Source organism: Hemiscyllium ocellatum, chromosome 1 (assembly GCF_020745735.1).
Source record: "Hemiscyllium ocellatum isolate sHemOce1 chromosome 1, sHemOce1.pat.X.cur, whole genome shotgun sequence".
In the NCBI taxonomy this organism is placed as follows: domain Eukaryota; kingdom Metazoa; phylum Chordata; class Chondrichthyes; order Orectolobiformes; family Hemiscylliidae; genus Hemiscyllium; species Hemiscyllium ocellatum.
The window spans coordinates 159,823,912-159,843,771 of NC_083401.1; the positions used below are offsets into that span (position 1 = coordinate 159,823,912).

At 40.5% G+C, this 19,860-nt stretch overlaps 1 protein-coding gene across 1 annotated transcript; it reads left to right on the forward strand.

The window, feature by feature from the left end:
* Window positions 1–11,399: 11,399 nt before the first annotated feature.
* pou4f2 (POU class 4 homeobox 2) lies at window positions 11,400–13,027 on the forward strand. Its single transcript, XM_060830460.1, has 3 exons — window positions 11,400–11,573; window positions 11,944–12,328; window positions 12,381–13,027. Exons 1-3 carry the CDS (start codon window positions 11,400–11,402, stop codon window positions 13,025–13,027), a joined length of 1,206 nt encoding a protein of 401 aa, XP_060686443.1.
* Window positions 13,028–19,860: the final 6,833 nt, after the last annotated feature.

Sequence of the window (19,860 nt, forward strand, 5' to 3'; positions counted from 1 at the left end):
TAGCTTCCAGAAATCAATTGAAGTGACCTAAGAAGGCTTTTACAGAGTCATAAATCAATTTGTGTGAATTAGCAAGGAAAAACAGTTTTGGTTATCCATTATGTTAATATAGGGAATGTGTTACCTATAAAATATATCCTTACATAATCCAGATACATTAGTTCAAGTAAGAGAGAAGGTACGTTCATATGGAAAATAACATTATTGAACCGAGTCATTGTTTCTGGAGCTCAACTACTATTGGAACTGAATGGGTCACATAGATTCCGCATTGCTTACTGCAGAGTCAGTGCAACGACAGAAGAGAATCACATTCTTTTGCAATATTGATGGACTGCATTGAAAAAATTAGACATGCATGATTTGTCACCATATTTGACTTGCTAAAAGGATATTGGCAAGTTCCATTAACTGAAAGACCCCAAGAAATATCAGCTTTAGAACATGAGATAGACTTTTTCAATGCAAACTCATGGCACTTGGAATGAGAAACACAATAGTAACTTTCTAACAATTAACTAGCAAAGTCATTGAAGGACTAAATAATCATGTTGTCCACATTGATGACATGTTGTATTTAGCCAAACATGGGAAGAAGATTTACACCACTTGACTTAACTGTTTGATTGGCTACAGAGGGCCAATTTGGTTAAAAATCTGGCCAGAAGTGAATTTGCCTTAACAGATTTGTCCACACTATAGGATAAAGCCAAGTAGCACCTATAGCATTAACATAGGTCTATTTGGGGTTTTTTTTTGCCATATCTAAGATGATGCACAAAATTCTGTAATATATTGATGTGAGGATTTTAATGAAATTTGCTCTGAACTTCAGCATTCTAGAAAAATTTCACTGTCAAAATATTTAACTTACCAATCATGACCAACAAATACAGAATTACACAGGATAATAGATTAATGAAAATGTATATTAAAATCAAGTCGCACCGCACATCTTAGCAACATAGTAACATCAGTGATAGAACTGAGTATGCTGAAAGTACAATATGTGTCAACCCCAGTTATTCAACTGATTCAGCTCATACTTCCCTTTTTGAATGTATATGTATTTACTGTACTTTAATGACACTATCAATATTAAAATATTTTCAGGATAAAAAACTCATTTTAATAAATTAATATATATTGATAAATTATTAACTGAATATTTCTATATGAAGAAAGTACAGCAACCAGAGACATCCACGAATCATCAGGATCATAGATACTCTCTAGCCTGGTATCAGGACAGTAATCTTAAGAACATAAGAACTAGAAGCAGGAGTAGGCAATTTGGCCCCTTGAGCCTGCTTTGACATTTAATATGCCTGATCTCATCTCACCTCAACTCCACATTCCTATCCACTCCCCATAACCTTTTAATTCAATACTAGTTAAAAATCTATCTCCTCCTTAAAATTACTCAATGTCCCAGCACCCACAGTACTCTTGGAAAGTGAATTCCACAGATTCACAACCCTTTGAGAGGAGTAATTTCTCCTCATCTCTTGTTTTAAATCTGCTCCCCCTACCTCTTATTCTAGATTATCCTGTAAAGGGAACATTCTTTCTAAGTCAATCCCCTTTAGCAAGTTTACTAGGAGTTCATCTACCTCCCAAAGTCCAAAATAAGATGATTTAGGGCACACGATCAAAAGAAATACTAAGGATGGAATTCAAAAGAGAGCCCTCTGCCTCTAATCTCCCAAAATAACTGTCCCATGAAGAATATGCAAAACATAAAAACGTTGTGGGCTCTATTTGTCCTTAATGATTTTTAACTTTATTTCCGAAGGTAAATTTTAATGTGGAAATCATAATTAATGGATGATTAAAAGATCCTTCTGATGAAACCCATAAAATCTATAAAAGCCTTAAAAATAATGACCTTTACTGTGGGCTAATTATGCCATGACATGATCTATGTGTTATTCAACCTGTGTCAGAATATTGAGATGGAAATGTTTCCTTGTTCTGCTTTCTCTTCAAACTTGGTTCCATGCACAACTGAGTTTTGTGTAATGGAATTGCCACCAAGGGAGCTGACTTTCTTTTAAAAAAAGCTGATTAGCAAAACAAATCTACAAGGGAACTGTTAAGTGTTCTTGTGGCCTCATGATAGTGTCCCTATCTCTAGGCCACAGGAGGCTGGGTTGAAATCTCTTCTTGCTCCAGATATGTATACTAATTTGCCTGAAAAGGTTGAATTAGAAGTATCAACAAGGATACTGAGGAAAATTGGCAGATGAGTCACGGCACATCTCCCAGCTGGAAAATGTTATGTTTTTCTCTGTGAGGTAGTATTTTCTCCATGATGGTGAGGAAAGTAAAATAAGAAAATCATAATCACATTTGAGTTCTATTTTGTACTTCTTTCTGATCAGACATCATTCAGACCTTCTCAGAAATAAATGACCAATTAATGAGGCAAGTGGAAGAAGTTTATATAAATAATTTGAATGAGAATTTAGGAGACATGGTTAGTAAGTTTGCAGATGGCACCAAACTTGATGATATAGTTGACAGTGAAGACGATTACCCAAGGGTACAAAGAAACCTTGAACAATTTGGTTAATGTTCTGAAGAGTGGCAGATGGAGGTTAATTTGGATAAATATGAGATATTGCATTTTGGTAAAACAAACAAGGACAGGACTTATACAATTAATGATAGGACCCTGGATGGTGTTGTAGAAAAAAAGAGACCTCGGGGTTCAGGATCATAATTCTTTGAAATTTGTATCACGTGTGGACAGGATGGTTAAGAAGGCATTTATCACGCTTTCCTTCATTACTCAGACTTGAGTATAGGAGTTGGGACATCATGTTGAGGGCATAAGGGACATTGGTGTGGCCTCTTCTGGAGTAATATATCCAGTTCTAGTTGCCCTACTATAGGAAGAATATTATTAAATTGGAAGACTTCTGAAAGATTTACCAGGATGTTGCCAGGAATGGAGGGTTTGAGTTATGCAAGTAGATTAGTTAGGCTGGGACTTTCACTGGAGTTTAGGAGATGGGAGTGGGGGGGGGGGGCGGGGGTGACCTTATAGTGGTTATAAAACCATAGGGGGATAAATTAGGAGAATAGCAAGGGTCTTTCCCCTGGGGTGAGGAAGTTCAAAAGTAGGACGTATAGTTTTAAGGAGGGGGAGAAAGATTTAAAAAGGACTTGAGGGACGACTTTGTGGAATGAACTGCTAGAGGAAGTGGTGGATTCAAGTACAGTTACAACTTGACATTTGGATAAGTACATGAATAGGAAAAGTTTGGAGGACAATGAGCCGAATGCAGCCAGTGGGACTAGTTTGGTTTGGGAACATGGGCTAGTCAAACCAAAGCATCTGTTTCCGTACTGTATGGCCGTGAATCCTTGACATTGCTGGCTCAAGACTGCAGTTTGTATTCACAGCTTGTTTGGGAAGTTTCGAACAGAGGAACTTCTTGGGAAGAAAGTTCAAATGTAAGAGTGTTTTCCCAAAAGTTTTACATTGTCCATCAGTTAACTTGTCAATCGCATCCATGTTGCGATGATTTAGTTAGGAATAAAGACTTGGTTTCGCCACTAGGCAGGGGTGAGATCGCCTCGAAGGAGAGAGACTTCCAGTGGACTTCCCTCTTCTGGACTTTAGAACATAAAAACCTCATGATTTCCAGCGTGTCAAAAACTCAGTGTATCCCAGATGATTCTCAAAAAATGCCCAACCTTTTGATGAAAGGGAATACGCCATCCCACAAACAACACTCTTCAAAACCCTTGTCTACTGGCATGGCTTCGGTTGTGAATACATTCTATAAGAAAGGATTTTAACTATGATCGAAAGGTATACAGTGCTGTATTTCACTTACAGACTTGTCTCGGTGCTTATGATGTCTGCGGATTGCATAATGGGTTATGTTCGACCCAACTCTACTCATACTATAAAATACGCTTCAGAAATAGCGGGCTTGCAAAATGTTACTTTAAAATGCGACCTGTGATGGATAAGAGGTTACGGGTCTGACATCAATAACGATTGTAAAAACTGGGTTATCCGACATTTAGTGCTTAGGAAATATGGTATATCAAAATCCTCGTTTCATATTTGTCATGTATTTCAGAACCATAGAACTTTTGCAAAGTTGGAGGCATTTCGGTCCGTCGCGTCTATGAGGTCCCCTGTTTTCCAGTGCACATTTACCAGTACATGTACTTTCAAGTGTTACCTTTAAGATAATTTTATATTTGACGAACAATCTATTTATTAGTGCTAAAGCATATGGTCTTGGTATCCCTCAAAAGTGATTCCGAATCAATCACACTATAAGCTTCCGACATAGAGACCAACGTTTATATTGACGTAGGGATCTCTGAAATGTAAGAACCCAAAATATTTTAGCAAGAAGAATTATAAAATAATCTGAATTTGGATATAAATAGTTCAGGTTTTTTTTCGTGAAACACTAATCTGACTTATCATTTCTGTGTATTAGACAGTGATTTCTGCAGGATTCAGTTCCCAAACTATTCCCAGGCAGATTGACGTCACAGAGATTCCACCCTTCCACAGTGGAGTGTCTGTGACGCCACGTTATTATCTCAAAGATGTAGCTGATCAGCTAGTGAGAAGACACCAAATCTATTGGTTACAGCCAAACTAGTAAAGGGACAATACATTTGTAGATGCATTGAAACAACGTAATTTGGAGTCAATTTATACATAAAAGTGTCGCTTCCCCAAGTATCATTTCGTACCATATTAGGATTCACAGGAACAGACCATTCTCCAAACCAGTTCACGCCCCACTGTCCATAATCGTAACATCTATTTCCCTCTACTGTATGAGTTCATCTAGCTTCACAGAAATCCCCAAAGAGCAGGAAGAGGCCATTCAATCCAGCAAGTCTGTACCGAGCCTCCAAAGAGCATCCCACCCTATCCTATACCGTAACTCCGCGTTTCTCTTGGCTGACCCCTAGAGCTCGCATCTCCCTGGACGCGAAAGGGCAATTTAGCATGGTCAATCCAACTAACCTTCACATCTTTGGACCGTGGGAAAGAAACTCACACCGACACCGGGAGACTAACGTGCAAGCTCCACATAGTCATCCAAAAGGCTGCCTGGCGCAGTGGGGCAGCAGTGCTAACCACTGTTGCTACCGTGTCATGCTTTCCCCGAAGTGGATCAATATTTTCTATCCCCACGGTAAGGGCTTATGCCCGAAACGTCGAATTTCCTATTCCTTGGATGCTGCCTGACCTGCTGTGCTTTAACCAGCAACACATTTTCAGCTGTGATCTCCAGCATCTGCAGACCTCATTTTTTACAGGGAGTTGATTACACTCAGCTTTATTCAGCCAAAGAAGTTTGGCCTGAATGCCCTATTGGATTTCTTGGTGACTATTTTATATGATAGCCTCTAGTGATGTCCTTTTCCACAGAATCAAGCATTCTCTTTCAATCGAAGTGTTAGATAATTTGAAAGAGCTGCGTTAGATCTCCACTCAGTCATCTCTTCTATTTTCGAAAGACAGCCACTTTCTTATCCTTTCAAGTTCTTGTAGAACCCAGCTCAGAATGAAGCCACTAAAAAAGACAGAGTACAGTGCTCTTATTTTCAATGTGTCTGCTGTTGGTCCCTAATCATGAAAAGTAGAACATTTCGGGATATCAGTATTCAGTTCATCGTGTGTAGCTGGCGAAAAAAATGACATTTCCAACCTAATTTCAACTTCCGGGTCTCAGACAATATTCCTTTGGCTACAGCACTTCAAATGCATTGGCAAGGCGTATTTAAATGTGTTGAAAGTTTCTATTCTACTTTCCATTCAAGCAGTGAATTCCAGATCACACCTGAAAGAGAAAAACATACGCTCAACGCTCCTGTCATGCCTGTATCACTCACTTTAAAGCTATGCCCCAATCATTGGCCTAAAGTTCTTCCTATACACTCTCTCTAGGCTCCTCATAATTTTACGTACTTAACTGAACCTACCCTCAACTACTGCCGATCCATTTTTTAAGGTTTCTTAGCCACGAGAGCATCCTAACAAACTTCTCCTGTGCCCTATTTAATGCCGTCACGGTATTTCTGTCCAGTGATGACCTGACCTGTACATGTGATTCCAGATGAAGCCGAAACATAGATCATTTCGGGGTATGGGAAAGTAGGTAGCCATTCTGTTGATCTTGTCTATCTGAGTACGAGTATGACAAAGTAGTCTTACTAGCGAAAGTGTGCACATGCATCTGAACATTCTTTAATCATTGGATATTAGTGTGAGTCACAATTACTGGTGTCTGGCCACCTTATTCCACGAGATACCAAGTTAATCCGGTCTCTGTAGTGACATGTGATAAAAGCAGATTAAACAGTCAACTGGCATTAATCTGAGGAAAATAAAAATGCTCGTGAAGATCTGCATTCCTCTCCCGCTGTGTTTTAATGTTCTAAGAGCAGACAAGAGGATTGCTTTTTTTCCCCTAAAATAGTAGTTGCGCATTATATCAGCAAGACAGGGTTAAACTCAGCTATAGAATAGGCTAGAATTGGGCTGCGCCTAAAAGTAAACCCACTAGTACTTGCAACTTCACGGGTATTGGCTGAGTGTTGGGAAAACACAGCTAACACGACTAACAAGTTACGCTGGTGCCTTAAAAGCAAAGCCGCAAAATAATTTACGGGTTAATCTTTGGACTCTGCTTTACTCGCGGGAAGTCCCCTTCACCGAAATCTAACAATTCAAAGTATCTCTTATTTTGACCATATATATATTTTTTAGAACCATTAAACACCTTAATATAAAGTTAGCTGCTATTCAAAAAGCAGAAGATTGTCGATGTTGGAAACCTGTAATAAAAGAAGAAAAATCAGTTGGATATGTTTGATATAGAACGAAATATTGTATCCATTGTAATTGTAGTCAGCCCAGTAAAGTCTATTAAACGTGAATGGAAGAAGTTTAAAGGTTAAAAATCAAGGATGCAGGACATTTTATAACTGTCAAATGTAAATGAGTTGAACACTGAAATTTGAATTCCTGCAGTAGGATTATTTGCTCTTTCATGAAATGTGGAGTCTTATCACGAAATCAAAACTTAAAGCCAGGAGCAATCAATTGAGACTTCAAATTTATTGCAGCAAACGCTTCTCGGCAGAAGAATAAACGCTGCAAATCGAAACTTAATTACTGAAAGGAACCAAGAAATCATTTCCCATAATTTGTCAGTAATTCGTGACTTCACTTGACCAAACCATATTTCACATCACCCAAGCCACAAAGACCCCACATAGTGCAGTCATATTTGCATTTTATCCAACTGATACTCACGGGATTTAATATAAGGAAACAAAACCCCCAATATCAAATCTTAATCACTTATAATGCTAATAAAGTATCCGTACCAGTATTTTATTCCAGCCAATACCATTTCTAAGTTATCAGCTCGATTGAAACGGTCAACTTACAAAAAAGAAAATTGCGTTAAGTTCTATCTTTTATTATATTTAGCGACAAGCGCAAAAGAATTTCTTTGGCGTATATGCAAACTTTTATGTGGGGTCCCGGCCCTATATTCTATTTTACCTTCCTATGTTTTATTTTCTTGTTTATATTGTGCACAAATAAACATCTACGTATTATAAAACAAATGTTCTTGGAATGTTACCTTAGTGTAACTTTAATCAGAAGATTAGAAAACCTTCGGCGTTATTTGTATAATTTGATAATGGATGGAGCATGATTTCCTTTAACATATATGCCGTGGTGGATACAAAATATTATGCAGGATTTAGAATCGCTGAAATATAAATGATTTCGTTAAACTTTTATCATAAATCAGAAACATGTGTCTACGCGAGGAGACGGTGATTTCCCTCCTGGTGTCCTGTTGACCGGACTCAGAAGGCTGCTCCAATGTTAAGCCGTCCATTTGTGTGCTAAAGCTGGTTGAAAACTGATGACATTTTGTATGATAGCTAATGCACTGTACTTTTACTAGCAGTTTTTTAATTGCTTTGGGGTATCTAGAAATGTTTCGATAGTGGGGGCAATGGTAGAAGCTATTGTACATTAAAGAACTTGGCTTGCCTATCTTGATCTGCAGCACGGATGCCTTCGTTCCCGCTCCTCGTTTCCTCTTTCAGCCAGTTACCTCTAAAAATATTGCCTTTTTAAATTTCGGTATATATTGTTCCATTTTTGTTGATTATAATAAATGAAACGTGTTCTCCTCGTTTGTGGTCACGTCACTGATTACTGTCTATCTTTGTCTGCCAACTTGTTGCACATGGTTGTTCTTCAAAGCTGATTCGTCCGGGAATGCTTCCCATTTCATTCTCACACCTGATTCTCACTTATCGAACCTACACGTCTTTCTTTCTCTCTGTCAACAAAGTCTCATTTTCATGTTTTGCACTTATTTCACTTAATACAAGCCCAACTTCTCCCCAATTCACCTGTTGTCTTATCATTTTCATTGTTTTCCTGCCCAATGATACTTTTTTCCCCATCAGTTCTGTGTCGGCGTGCAGTTACTCTTCAATACCCACTGCTGCCCCAGTCACAATCTTCAAAACTGCCCACTTTTGCTTGTGTATCCTTTATCCCTTTCTCTTCTCCAGTGGTTCTCCCCGCACTATCTAAACTACTACTATGGGGCGTTGGAGCTCAGTCTTATACCAAACCACTACCAAGCTGCTGAGCATTTATGGAATTCATTTGTATTGATCTTTTTCAATCAACCCTGTTCTGTGAAGCAGCAGTTAAATACATCTGGACGTTTAACACATTACAAATGACATTGAATCAACATTTTTCACAAGCTGTTAAAATATTGAATTGATATTCATAATCACGTTATATCTTCGCGTCAATGCCGTCACCTACTTCCATTTGAAGAATTGTTTGCATCTCTTTAATCAATGTAAATATAGGCAGAAAAACCCGTATACTCCGAATTAAACCAGTTCCATCTGTCAATAATGGGTAAGCAGTAGTGAGAGAAATCAGTTCAAAGTAACTGACAACTTCAGTCAATTTGCTTATTCCTATGTGAGCAGTATTTTAAAAGCATATTTTGATCAGATTCAAAGTGCAATACGCAGTAGTCTGCCTGGTGGTCTAAGTCGCTGGATATCTCAGGTTGTTCTATCAACAGAAATCATTCTGCACCAACGTTCTTCAATTCTTATCAAGTAAGCGTCCTTAAAGTGTACTACTCCACTGACACATATTTTCACAGGAATAAACTCCTTGCACCTGCCGGTTATCAGTTGTAAATTAGCAGGTTTTAGAGGTTTTTACAAATACTGCTGCCACATAAACCGAAGACGGAAGTTGTTGCTATAACAGTTTCCCGCACTTGTAAATTTTATGTGAATCTATTTAAATAAACACGTAACTTGAACTTGATTGTTTTGAAGTCGTGTATTATAAATTGAAAAACTAGAATACACAATAGCATAACAACCGACAAAAACTAATGAAGAATCAACTTTCATAGTAAACTTGTCGGGTGGCTTTGCTTATATGTAAGAGAATCGACATATAATTGCCATTCAGAAATTCATTCTCTTCCATATACTGTACAGTTAATCCAACTGAATTTCTGAGGAAAGGTTGTCAGCACATTGTTTCGGGCACTTAGAAATCATTTTATAATTGTAACAACTCAAGACACTATGATATGTTGCTATGCTGTTCTAAGCAGATATCAGAACTTGGTTCTAAACTTTGATTTTAAGAACAATCTTAGTTAGCCTGTATAATTACCATAATTTTAAACAAAACCTAACGCAACATATGTTAATAAGAACTGATGCACTGCATATTAAAACATGCTGTGAACAGTTCTGGGGAAGAATAAATCAACTCTGTTGAATTTTATAATAGATTAAGCAAATTGGACAATCCTTGTTAATTAGTACATAATTTCGGGGTTTAATTACCTCTCTGATGAGGCATCAAAAGTCGTATTAATTTCGTGTTAATAACCTTCTGATGAAGCTACAATCTGCATCGTGTAGTTCTTTATCAAATACTAAAATTGAGGAGATATCCTCTTTAAATTGCTATAAATATTAGACTTCATGTAGACTAGCCTTCATGAATGACACATGTACAATTTATAGATACAAGATATTAGCCCGCTCCTTCTCAATTTTTTTTCACTATTATGAAAACTAATAAATTTGTCAAAGGGAATTACGCATACAAATCAGATGAGGCACAGCAGATTACATTTTGAAGTCCCGTGTCTCTCGAGCCCAAATGAAATTTCAATCTAATAATTCCTCTCTGCCCTGGTCATAATTTGCTTAGAGATGTTGCTCAACTTCTTTTCGGGTGCAGTGAAAGCGCTGTTCGCGCGATAATTAAATGATAGTCAAGCTTTTAAGTTTGATTTATTTTGTTTCACCGTGCTTTGAGAAGAGTAGTGGTGCAATATAATTTCCTGATTGCCACTGAAATTGCAGGAAGGTTATACAAACTCAAAATCTCCACCAACCTAATAGACAATATGCCAAATGAATGCAATATTTGGTAAATATTTTGCAAGGTTAGTAGTGCTGAACATCTAAGCATTAAGTACTCTACATATATAAGAATGCGGAAAATATCTCTAGTTTGAAAATAATTTAGAATATACTGTGTCATAAAGTGGAAAGTCAGCCACAATGAAACATATTATTGAAGTCTTCGCGTCGCAGATAGATACCTAAAACGAAACCAAAACCAAAACATGAATACTGTAGTTCGACTGGTGCTCCTTTTAATAGAAATCTACAGAATGTTAATTTAGCAGCAGTATCTGTAGATTGGTAATTCTGCGGGGAAAACAGAATCGGTGTGGGGTAATCATCAGCCCTTATTTAGGGGCTGCTAACTATCGTGAGCGCGTCGAAACGGGTGGGTGGTTTGGGGAGAGCATCCCGCATGCGTATTATCCCACGGACATGCTAATGGGCCGAGATTCTCCGGAGTGCAAGGTCTGGGTTTTTTTTTGTTTCCCTTCGGCTCCCACCAGGTGGATGGAACGCGACAGGCTGGAGCGCGAGCGCCTTCCCGCCCGTGAGACCCCCGGTGCAGCCGAGCCAGCCTGCGACCAATAGGCGCTCAGCATCGGCTCACAGCAGCACGCGCCCACTGGCAGCCGGAGAGTTGATACACACAACAGAGAACACACACGCGCGCGCTCCCTCTGTCTCTCTCCCGCACACACACAGAGTGACCGGGGAAAAGGTCCCTTCATGTCTTGCCACGAGCCACCTGCTCGGGCAAGGTGTGCAACAGCAGCAGCAGCAGCGGCGGCGGCGCGAGACCCGGCCAGCTCCGCGCGGCATTCCAAGCGGGCGCCTCGAGCCCCCGCCCCAACATGATGATGATGATGCCGCTGAACGGGAAGCAGGCGTTCGGCATGCCGCCGTCCTCCTCCTCCCCCTCCTCCTCCTCCTCCAGCCTGGCCGAACCCAAGTACTCCAGCCTGCACTCGTCGCCTGCCTCCAACTTGTCCCCGTCCAGCAGCAGCAGCAGCAGCGGCAGAGGCGGCAGCTCCGAGACGATGTGCCGAGTGTACTTGCCGACAGCCCCGGTATGTATGCATCTGCATAATCACCGCTTAAAGGCACAAGTTTGACAGCAGGAACCCCCACACCCCCACCCTCCTCCTCCTCCCCCCCCTCCCTCTTCCACCATCCACCCAGCGCCCTCCCACCCCCTCATCTCACTCCCCCCCTCGTCTGCTTGATGTTTTTTTTTCATGTCTGCACAGCAAATCACCCAACACCTCGGATACTTTCAACTTATGTATTCAGATTGGCTTGCCTTTCATATTAATTTTTATGACCTGGGTGGTTGTGTGTGTGTGTGTGTGTGTTTTTAACATTCTGGAAATGTTTTAATCCTGGAGTGGAGAGAATTCCCTGCTGACAGGAATGTCTGCATTCTATTTGCAATTGCAGAGCAATATATTCGGCGGGCTGGATGAAAGTTTGGTGGGCCGAGCTGAGGCGCTGGCGGCGGTGGAGATTGGAGCTGCGAGCAGCAAGAGCCAGCCGTTCAAGCCGGACGCCAGCTACCACACCATGAACAGCATCCCGTGCAGCTCCAGCTCGGCGTCCATCAGCAGCCACCCCCCTGCCCTGCCCTCGCACCCGCACCACCCGCACCCGCACCACCCGCACCCGCACCCCCCCCAGCACCACCCCCAGCAGCAGCACCCGCACCACCACCCGCAGCAGCAGCAGCACCACCCGCCGCCCCAGAACCTGGACGGCGAGCTGCTGGAGCACATGTCGCCGGGCCTGGGGCTGCCCACCATCACCGGGCCGGACGGCAGCGTGGTGTCGCCGCCCCCCCCCCAGCGCGCCCCCTCCTCCGCCCCCTCCACCTCCCCCGCCTCCCCCACCGCCACCCCCCCACATGGCCGCCATCAACCACATGCACCAGGCCATGAGCCTGGCGGCGGCCGCCGCTGCCGCCCACGGGCACGCTCACGGCCACGGGCACGGCCACGGGCTGGCCTCCCCGCACGGGGGGCTGGCGCCGGGCTGCCTGGGCGAGGTGGTGGACGCCGACCCCCGCGACCTGGAGGCGTTCGCCGAGCGCTTCAAGCAGCGGCGCATCAAGCTGGGGGTGACCCAGGCGGACGTGGGCTCGGCGCTGGCCAACCTGAAGATCCCGGGCGTGGGCTCGCTCAGCCAGAGCACCATCTGCCGCTTCGAGTCGCTGACCCTGTCGCACAACAACATGATCGCGCTGAAGCCCATCCTGCAGGCCTGGCTGGAGGAGGCCGAGAAGTCGCACCGGGAGAAGCTCAGCAAGCCCGAGCTCTTCAACGGCGCCGACAAGAAGCGGAAGCGCACCTCCATCGCCGCCCCGGAGAAGCGCTCGCTGGAGGCTTACTTCGCCATCCAGCCGCGGCCCTCCTCCGAGAAGATCGCCGCCATCGCCGAGAAGCTCGACCTCAAGAAGAACGTGGTCAGGGTCTGGTTCTGCAACCAGCGGCAGAAGCAGAAGCGCATGAAGTACTCCGCGGGCCACTAGCCGGACCTCCTGGACAGAAGCCCCAGACTGTACATCCCCCCCCCCCCTGCCCCCTCCCTCACTGCCCCCTGATGGAGAGAGAGTTCACGTGGACTTGGCTGCAAGGACCTCACCGCCAACAAGTAAGACTTTTCTTTTCTTTCCTCAATGCCAACCCCACTGCCAGCGAACCTGGACTCGCCAAAACCCCAGCTGAGACTTTTGCGCTAGACTGAGAATTTCAGGTTATACAGATGAACAAATGCAACAATGTCTTTCTCTCTTTTTTTAATTTTTTGGAAACAAACAATCGTAACTCGCTACGTTTACAGCAACCGAATGAGTACCGACCGAACTGAAATGATAGTGTTGGCAAACTTGCTGTAACATTGATCTGAGCTTCGTGTTTTGGATTGTGCTCTTTCTTTTCGTTCTTCTAAGGGTCACCTTTTCTACACCTCTGTTCCCTCTGTGCCTTGTCATACACTGGTACAGGCACATCCGACCCGTTAGACTGAAGTAAAGAGCAGGACTTTTACTCGAACATTTGATACAAGTTCCTGTGCAGTCTCTTTCTATCGATTGTTTAATGATTGCACTGATGTTTTTTTTCCACAGAGCTCTTCCATCATCATAAGAAATATACAAGTCCGTCTTAATTTTGTTTTGGCACATCATATCACTGCCCTCTTTCTGCACTTTCTTTAGATCACTTCCAATGTCCCTTTAAATTTCAGTTTGAAACCCCTTCCTCCTCCCCCCCCGCCCACCCCCCAACAACAATAAAAAATCTCTGCGCGGTTAATGGGGATGGCTGTGTGAACAGCCGGGAGACCTCTCCTTGTGTCTGAAGGCTATTATTAGATTACAACCAAACATTCTGAGCCTGAATTATTCATTCAAATCGTCTCCAAAGTTAATTTCGTGTTCACTCGAATTAATTCCGCCTGTTTAATTCAAGTTGTGATAAGAGGAGTAAATAAAGGGGTTATTGAATTATTTAATATTTAATATAGTACGTTGATTCATAGAGTGTAAGAAAAATGATCGGACAAGTTAAGAATTGTCCGTGTATTTATTCTTTTGAAAAGTATCTGTAACGAAGAAGGTGGAAAATTCGAGGAGAAATGTAAATCCTTGATGTTCGGCTGACAACACGCCACCTTTTCTCCCAACCCCCACCAGCCCCCGTCCAAAATAAAAGGGAAATTGAAAAGGATTTAACATGCGCATATATATGTATCAAATTTCAACCGGTTTTTATTTCGGCATTTTTTTTTCCCTGGGTTACCCTTTTGCGTTCTGTGACAACGCACAAAAAGGTTCAAACCCTGAGTGTAAGACCTGATCTTTGCCGATCGATCATTAAAAATGCAACGTCGGTGTAACGGTCGTGAGATCTGCTTCGATTTCGAGTACAGTTTATTTTTAAGTCATCCTTTGTGTTTTGTTTACTGGAGGGAAGAGGTTTAGAGGTGCGTTTATGAAAATTAAAATAAATCTGCAAATTTTCATGACCACGGGCGATTGATGCACTGCTGAAATACTTCGTTCTTTAGTACTGGCCTATCTTTTTAAAAAGAAATAATAAAATAAAGGTACCTGGTTGTGTACCTGAATATTGTAAATATCATTCAATGAACTTGATGCACATATAGATATATTCTTACAGATTTTGATGTGTTGCTGTTAAAGCAGAAACATTTTTACGTGACAAGCGCACGATTTCTGTATGTATATGGTGTCTTAAAATTTTGTTTCTTTGTTTGCTCTGGAGAGGTTTTACTTTTTTATTTATTGATGTAATTCAGTGTTAAGTTATTGACATTCTGGTTATTAAATGACTTATTTCATTAAGAAATTCTTCGACTATTCTTTCGAAGTTGAGCCATTTTAGTAATATTTGACTTCTGTGGTGTATGTTTTCATTGCAGTTGTGGTTCTGGGTATTTGTTTAATATCTCTTTGGGCGTAGATAGCTTTATCTGTAGAAAAAAAAACTGGCTTTTGAGTTCTTAGCATGGGATAAACATCGTGTTTTTGGAATAAAATCTATAGGCTCCGAACTGTATTTTTAAAATAACGTGCAGCTTTCATAGATTTAAAAGACGAAACACTGTACATTTTACTTTATATGTAAAATTATGCACAGTCTTTAAAATAAAAGGTGATCTATTGACTTCATTGTTGATTTTTATTGCTGAATAAGTGGCATCATAGAAAAGGTTAAAACCTTTACAGGAAATCCTGAGTGTATTTTCATTCGATATTGTCTGTTGCCCTGATCATGGTGTTTTATGGTGGTGTAAAGGGGCGGTTAAAGGTACCGTTGGAAGTTTTGCTTTAACTAACAGATACGTATTTCTATTGCAAAAAGACAAATAAAACGTGTTCAGCTAACACACGTGCATGATGTGATGCAAGTTATTTTAAGCCACAGACCGGAGTTGTTTTGCTTAGGAGTTATAGAGACATGACTTTGTTGCTAATGCTTTGGCAGTTAATGCCTGAATTGCCAGTGAGGGGTAAAAGGTACCTCGGAGAGATTGCAAATATTCTATTAGACTCCAATCAGGGAGTCTGTGGAGAGTAGGATCTGTCCCAGGAGCTCGAGGCTGCCAGATGTCAAAGCTCGGCACACTCAGCCTGCCAGCGAGGAGTCTCTTTCACAACAGAACCTGTTTTGCAGCAGATCAGTTGTACAAGAGAGCAGTTTAGTTTATGGTAAAGCAAGGGCAAAAATAAGCCCACAGCTTCTGGATATGCGTACGATTTTAATCTTTAGAAAATGACAAGTTGCTAACTGTAAAGCGGTGGGAACTGGGGAATTAATGCCACCTACAGTCAACTGTGAAAACCTTTCGCGTTTGCACGATTTAATTCAAAATAAATAAATACCATTTCTATTAAATGAAATATGTCTTGATCAGGCCCCGGTGTTGACTTGCAGTTTTGAGGATTATACGCCATTCAAGAATATTCAAATGATAACTGTAATCTTGCTTAAAATAGACGTTTACTATTGTTGGAAAACATTGGAATATCAACAATGGGCATTTACGGCGATATAGCATTCACTAATACCAGTATTCATATCGAAATGATAGCAAATAATAATAGGATTAGCGCCTTCAGTTCAGAACTACTTTATTCATCCCTTTTTCCCCCTGTAGACTAATTAAACAGTGAACCACATCAGAGAACATAATTCCCTGTGGCTGCATCACAGCACTCTTTCAGCACCTGTAAATGTATTATTATTAACGAGGAATTAGTGGAAATGTTGAACCATTCAACATTTCCACCAATGATTCAAGTTTAAGTTTTATTATGTAGTTTTATTTGTATTTGTAAACGTTGTTTTGAAAGAAGGGAAGAGTTGCTAACAGAGGGAGAGTAGACTCTTTCTGAAGTATTACAGACCGTGAGCGAGTTCGTAAAGGCGGATCCCCAAAGTCAATATTATTTTAAATATAATGTGCCCCCGAAGCCTCTCAGAACATATCTCCCCTATTTCAAAAGGCGATTCTACAGACGATTCATTCTTTCTTACTAAGCAAACTGTTCTATGACCATACGCACAAATACGGTAGGTTAGCTCACATTTACAGGGCTGGGCTGTTTAAACAGCCACACACCACAATGTTAGCGTTTGCACTCATTCAGGTTCCGTACGAATTCAGTCTAATCTTACAGCTATTGACATGTCAGGTGACATATAAACGCAAAGGAGTAGTAATCATTTCACAATGACTAAACAAACTATGGTTCCGGAATATTTCATTTATTTCACGTTAACCCTTACTTATTGCCATCGTTTTTGAACTTGTGTACTCTGCTCAAGTTTCTCTTGTTTTATGGGGTTTTTTCCCCCTACGCATTGCTGCATTTGTTGATCGATGGGAGGCCACTGATCACTTTCTAAGAGGCCAATATTTTGTCTGTTTTTTTTGAGAACGCTCGTTTCAGGATTGGAAAACATTCACCTCATCTTAACAGATCACTTCCACTTTCAATTCCGCTTGTCCCATTCTTTCAAATGTTTCTGAAGTTCGCTTGTGGATAATAAACAAACATTTTTATTGGTCCACCTCCACAAACATGCTCTTCAAGTCCCACCAACGTTGAAAAGGAAGAGGCAAATTATAAACATTTTAATCTTTGAGGGTTATTTATTGTTTACAACCAGACCCAGAAAGGGCGCATCAAAGACAATTTCCAATGTAAAACTGTATTATCTACTGCTTTCATTTAAGAGACCGAGGTACGTGATTATTGGAGAAACGTAATGATTCAAGCTCACATCCATGCAAACCTAACAAATGACAGTTGTTAGTATGAACCGGGGCATGCACCTGGACAGCACCCGGGGACAAACGCTAACATTGCCTCTTTAAGGAATATGAACAGTAAGTACACATTTGCAAGTTATCCTTCCACGGTTAATTACAGTAGGTGTAGACTTGCCTAATTACTAGGGAGGATAATACACATCGCACACTGCACGTTCCAATAAACCATCGTGATCAATTCACACTTAAAGAATTTCGGATTGTAACTTATCAGGAGGTGGTTCGATGTTCTCAACTGTTAATAGTAAATACGAATGGACATTTTGAAAATTTATTCACTTTGAACCTCGTGGCTTTAGGAAGACGCCTCCTATAGGTGATGAGCTTATTATTAGATTTGTTACATCTGTGCCTAGCTTGCATAGTCCGCATACGACCCGATGAGGTTTTCCTGTAAGTTAAATCCTAAGAATAACTGAAAAATCGACATCTAAGGTTCTGACGGTTAAGATTCAAGTTAAGTGTTGTAACTCTTCTATGCCATAAACTACCTTATTTTGTTTACTTTCTCTGGTTATTGTTTTCTTATGTCACATTTCACTGCGATTATAATATCATGCCACGCATTTTTGTTTGGCGAGGCAATGGAATGGAATGGAAGGAACTTGTAACTTAACGATAAAATAGTTGGTACTGACTAGTTCGTATGATACCGAAAATAACCCTGCAAGCGATGCTTTGTAATGATTGTTCTAAAGACACCTGAAAGGACTTGCCAGAATGTAGCAATAATGTCCACAGAGTCAGTAAAACATTACAGATTGTTTGGATAATTATAAGCATCACCAAGAGAGAAAGGAGTGTGTCAAATTAACAACTGTAACAGGGAACTGGAGAAGAATCTAAACTTTACCTCGCCCTCTAAATGAGTCATTCACTAAAAGGCTATTACGGGTATTAATAAATTACACAGCGAATTGCGAAATCCAGATAATTACAACGAATAAGTAAGTAATCATTAGTTATCTCAGCTAATTACTCTGGGTCACAGAGAGTTGGAATGTGAAATCCTCACCGGGAATTAAAATTAACTTTGCATAGTGCTCGTCTTTGCTTGACATCCCCCAATCTAGTCACATGTCAGCTCCCGAGTGAGGAAATTCTCCGCTAATTTAAGAGGGCAGGGAGGGATCAGAATGCGAGTAGTGAATTGAGATTTAATAGTTTATTTCATGTTTCAATTGTTAACATCTAGACATAGTTCCTTAATGTAAAACATTTTTATGCTTATTCCAGTAAAATCTCAGTTTTAAATATAATTATTTGTAAATTGTTCTTTTATATGCGAACTTGTTTAATCAAAAATGCTTTTAACACCAAACTATCCAGCATTTGAGTCTCACACAAGCAATATCTTACATTTTCAACGTCCTTCATATCATAACATATTCTTAATGGCCTTCGCATAAAGAAATACAACACCGAATCTATACATAGACTCGTGTGATCCTGTTTATCTGTAATTAGGCAAGTTGTTTCTTTATGAACGAATTTCTTAAAAGTATAAATACATTTCATGCTATTATTTGGTGTTGATAAAATTTTAATTAAGCCTGGGACCAGTGGAACACTGCCTAGGGACTCGAGAGAATATTTTAACTGTACATTTACAACAACTGCCTGTCTTCAAAGACGTGACTGCTTTTAATCTTGAATTAACCAAACTATAGAATAAAAATTGAATTTTATGGATCCCTCCTCCCCAAAAACGTTATATTTTGCAAATGAATCCCAGGATCTATTTTAAGAGTGTTTATCCCTCAACAACTCTGAACCATACACATAGGTCTCCAATTACCTTTTCGTTAATAATAGATGGATTTGGTGTAGAGGTGGCATTATATTGTGGTTTTGGAAGTTTTTTTTAAAGAAAATACGGTTAATGCAATATTAATTGGTTGTGGCGGTATAAGAATGGGTGGTTTTTTTTGTCAACCAGAGATCCACGGAGATGGGACGTGAGCGAAGACAAAAAGCAATGTCCCGCGTGTCATTGTGTTTCTAAACAATGCCTGAGGTAAGTAAAAATATTCTGTATATTTTACAACCAATTCAGTGCGTGATATTCACAGCAGCATTTAGTTTATGTTAGATCTTCCATGTACTCATAAAGATAGAGAGTTTTAATGTTCTGGGAATAAATATGGATCGTCCTTCCAAATAAACTCCTTTAGTAAATATGAATGAATGGAATGGCAACTAATATTGCTGCCTAACCAATGAACATTTCACCCACTTGATGACAATGCAAACATAGCAGTTAACAGGGTGGAACATCATCTTCGCCATACAATGTAAGCACAAAATAATCGAATAGGAAGGAATATTAATATTAAGTTATAATAGCAACCATGTTACAATGCAAAATATGAAATACCATTTTCCTAAATCACGAATTATAGGAGTATTAGGCCAATTTAACTTAACATAACAACATTATCCAATTGCTTCCACTGCTTGTAACTGACGGTTAAGGTGATTTTAAAAAATGGTCCCAATTCT

Coding starts and splice junctions, on each gene's coding strand:
- pou4f2 (XM_060830460.1), top strand. CDS start 11,400: ATGCCGCCGTCCTCCTCCTCCCCCTCCTCCTCCTCCTCCAGCCTGGCC. Junction 11,574..11,943: donor TGTACTTGCCGACAGCCCCG/GTATGTATGCAT, acceptor TTGCAATTGCAG/AGCAATATATTCGGCGGGCT. Junction 12,329..12,380: donor GCCGGACGGCAGCGTGGTGT/CGCCGCCCCCCC, acceptor CACCTCCCCCGC/CTCCCCCACCGCCACCCCCC.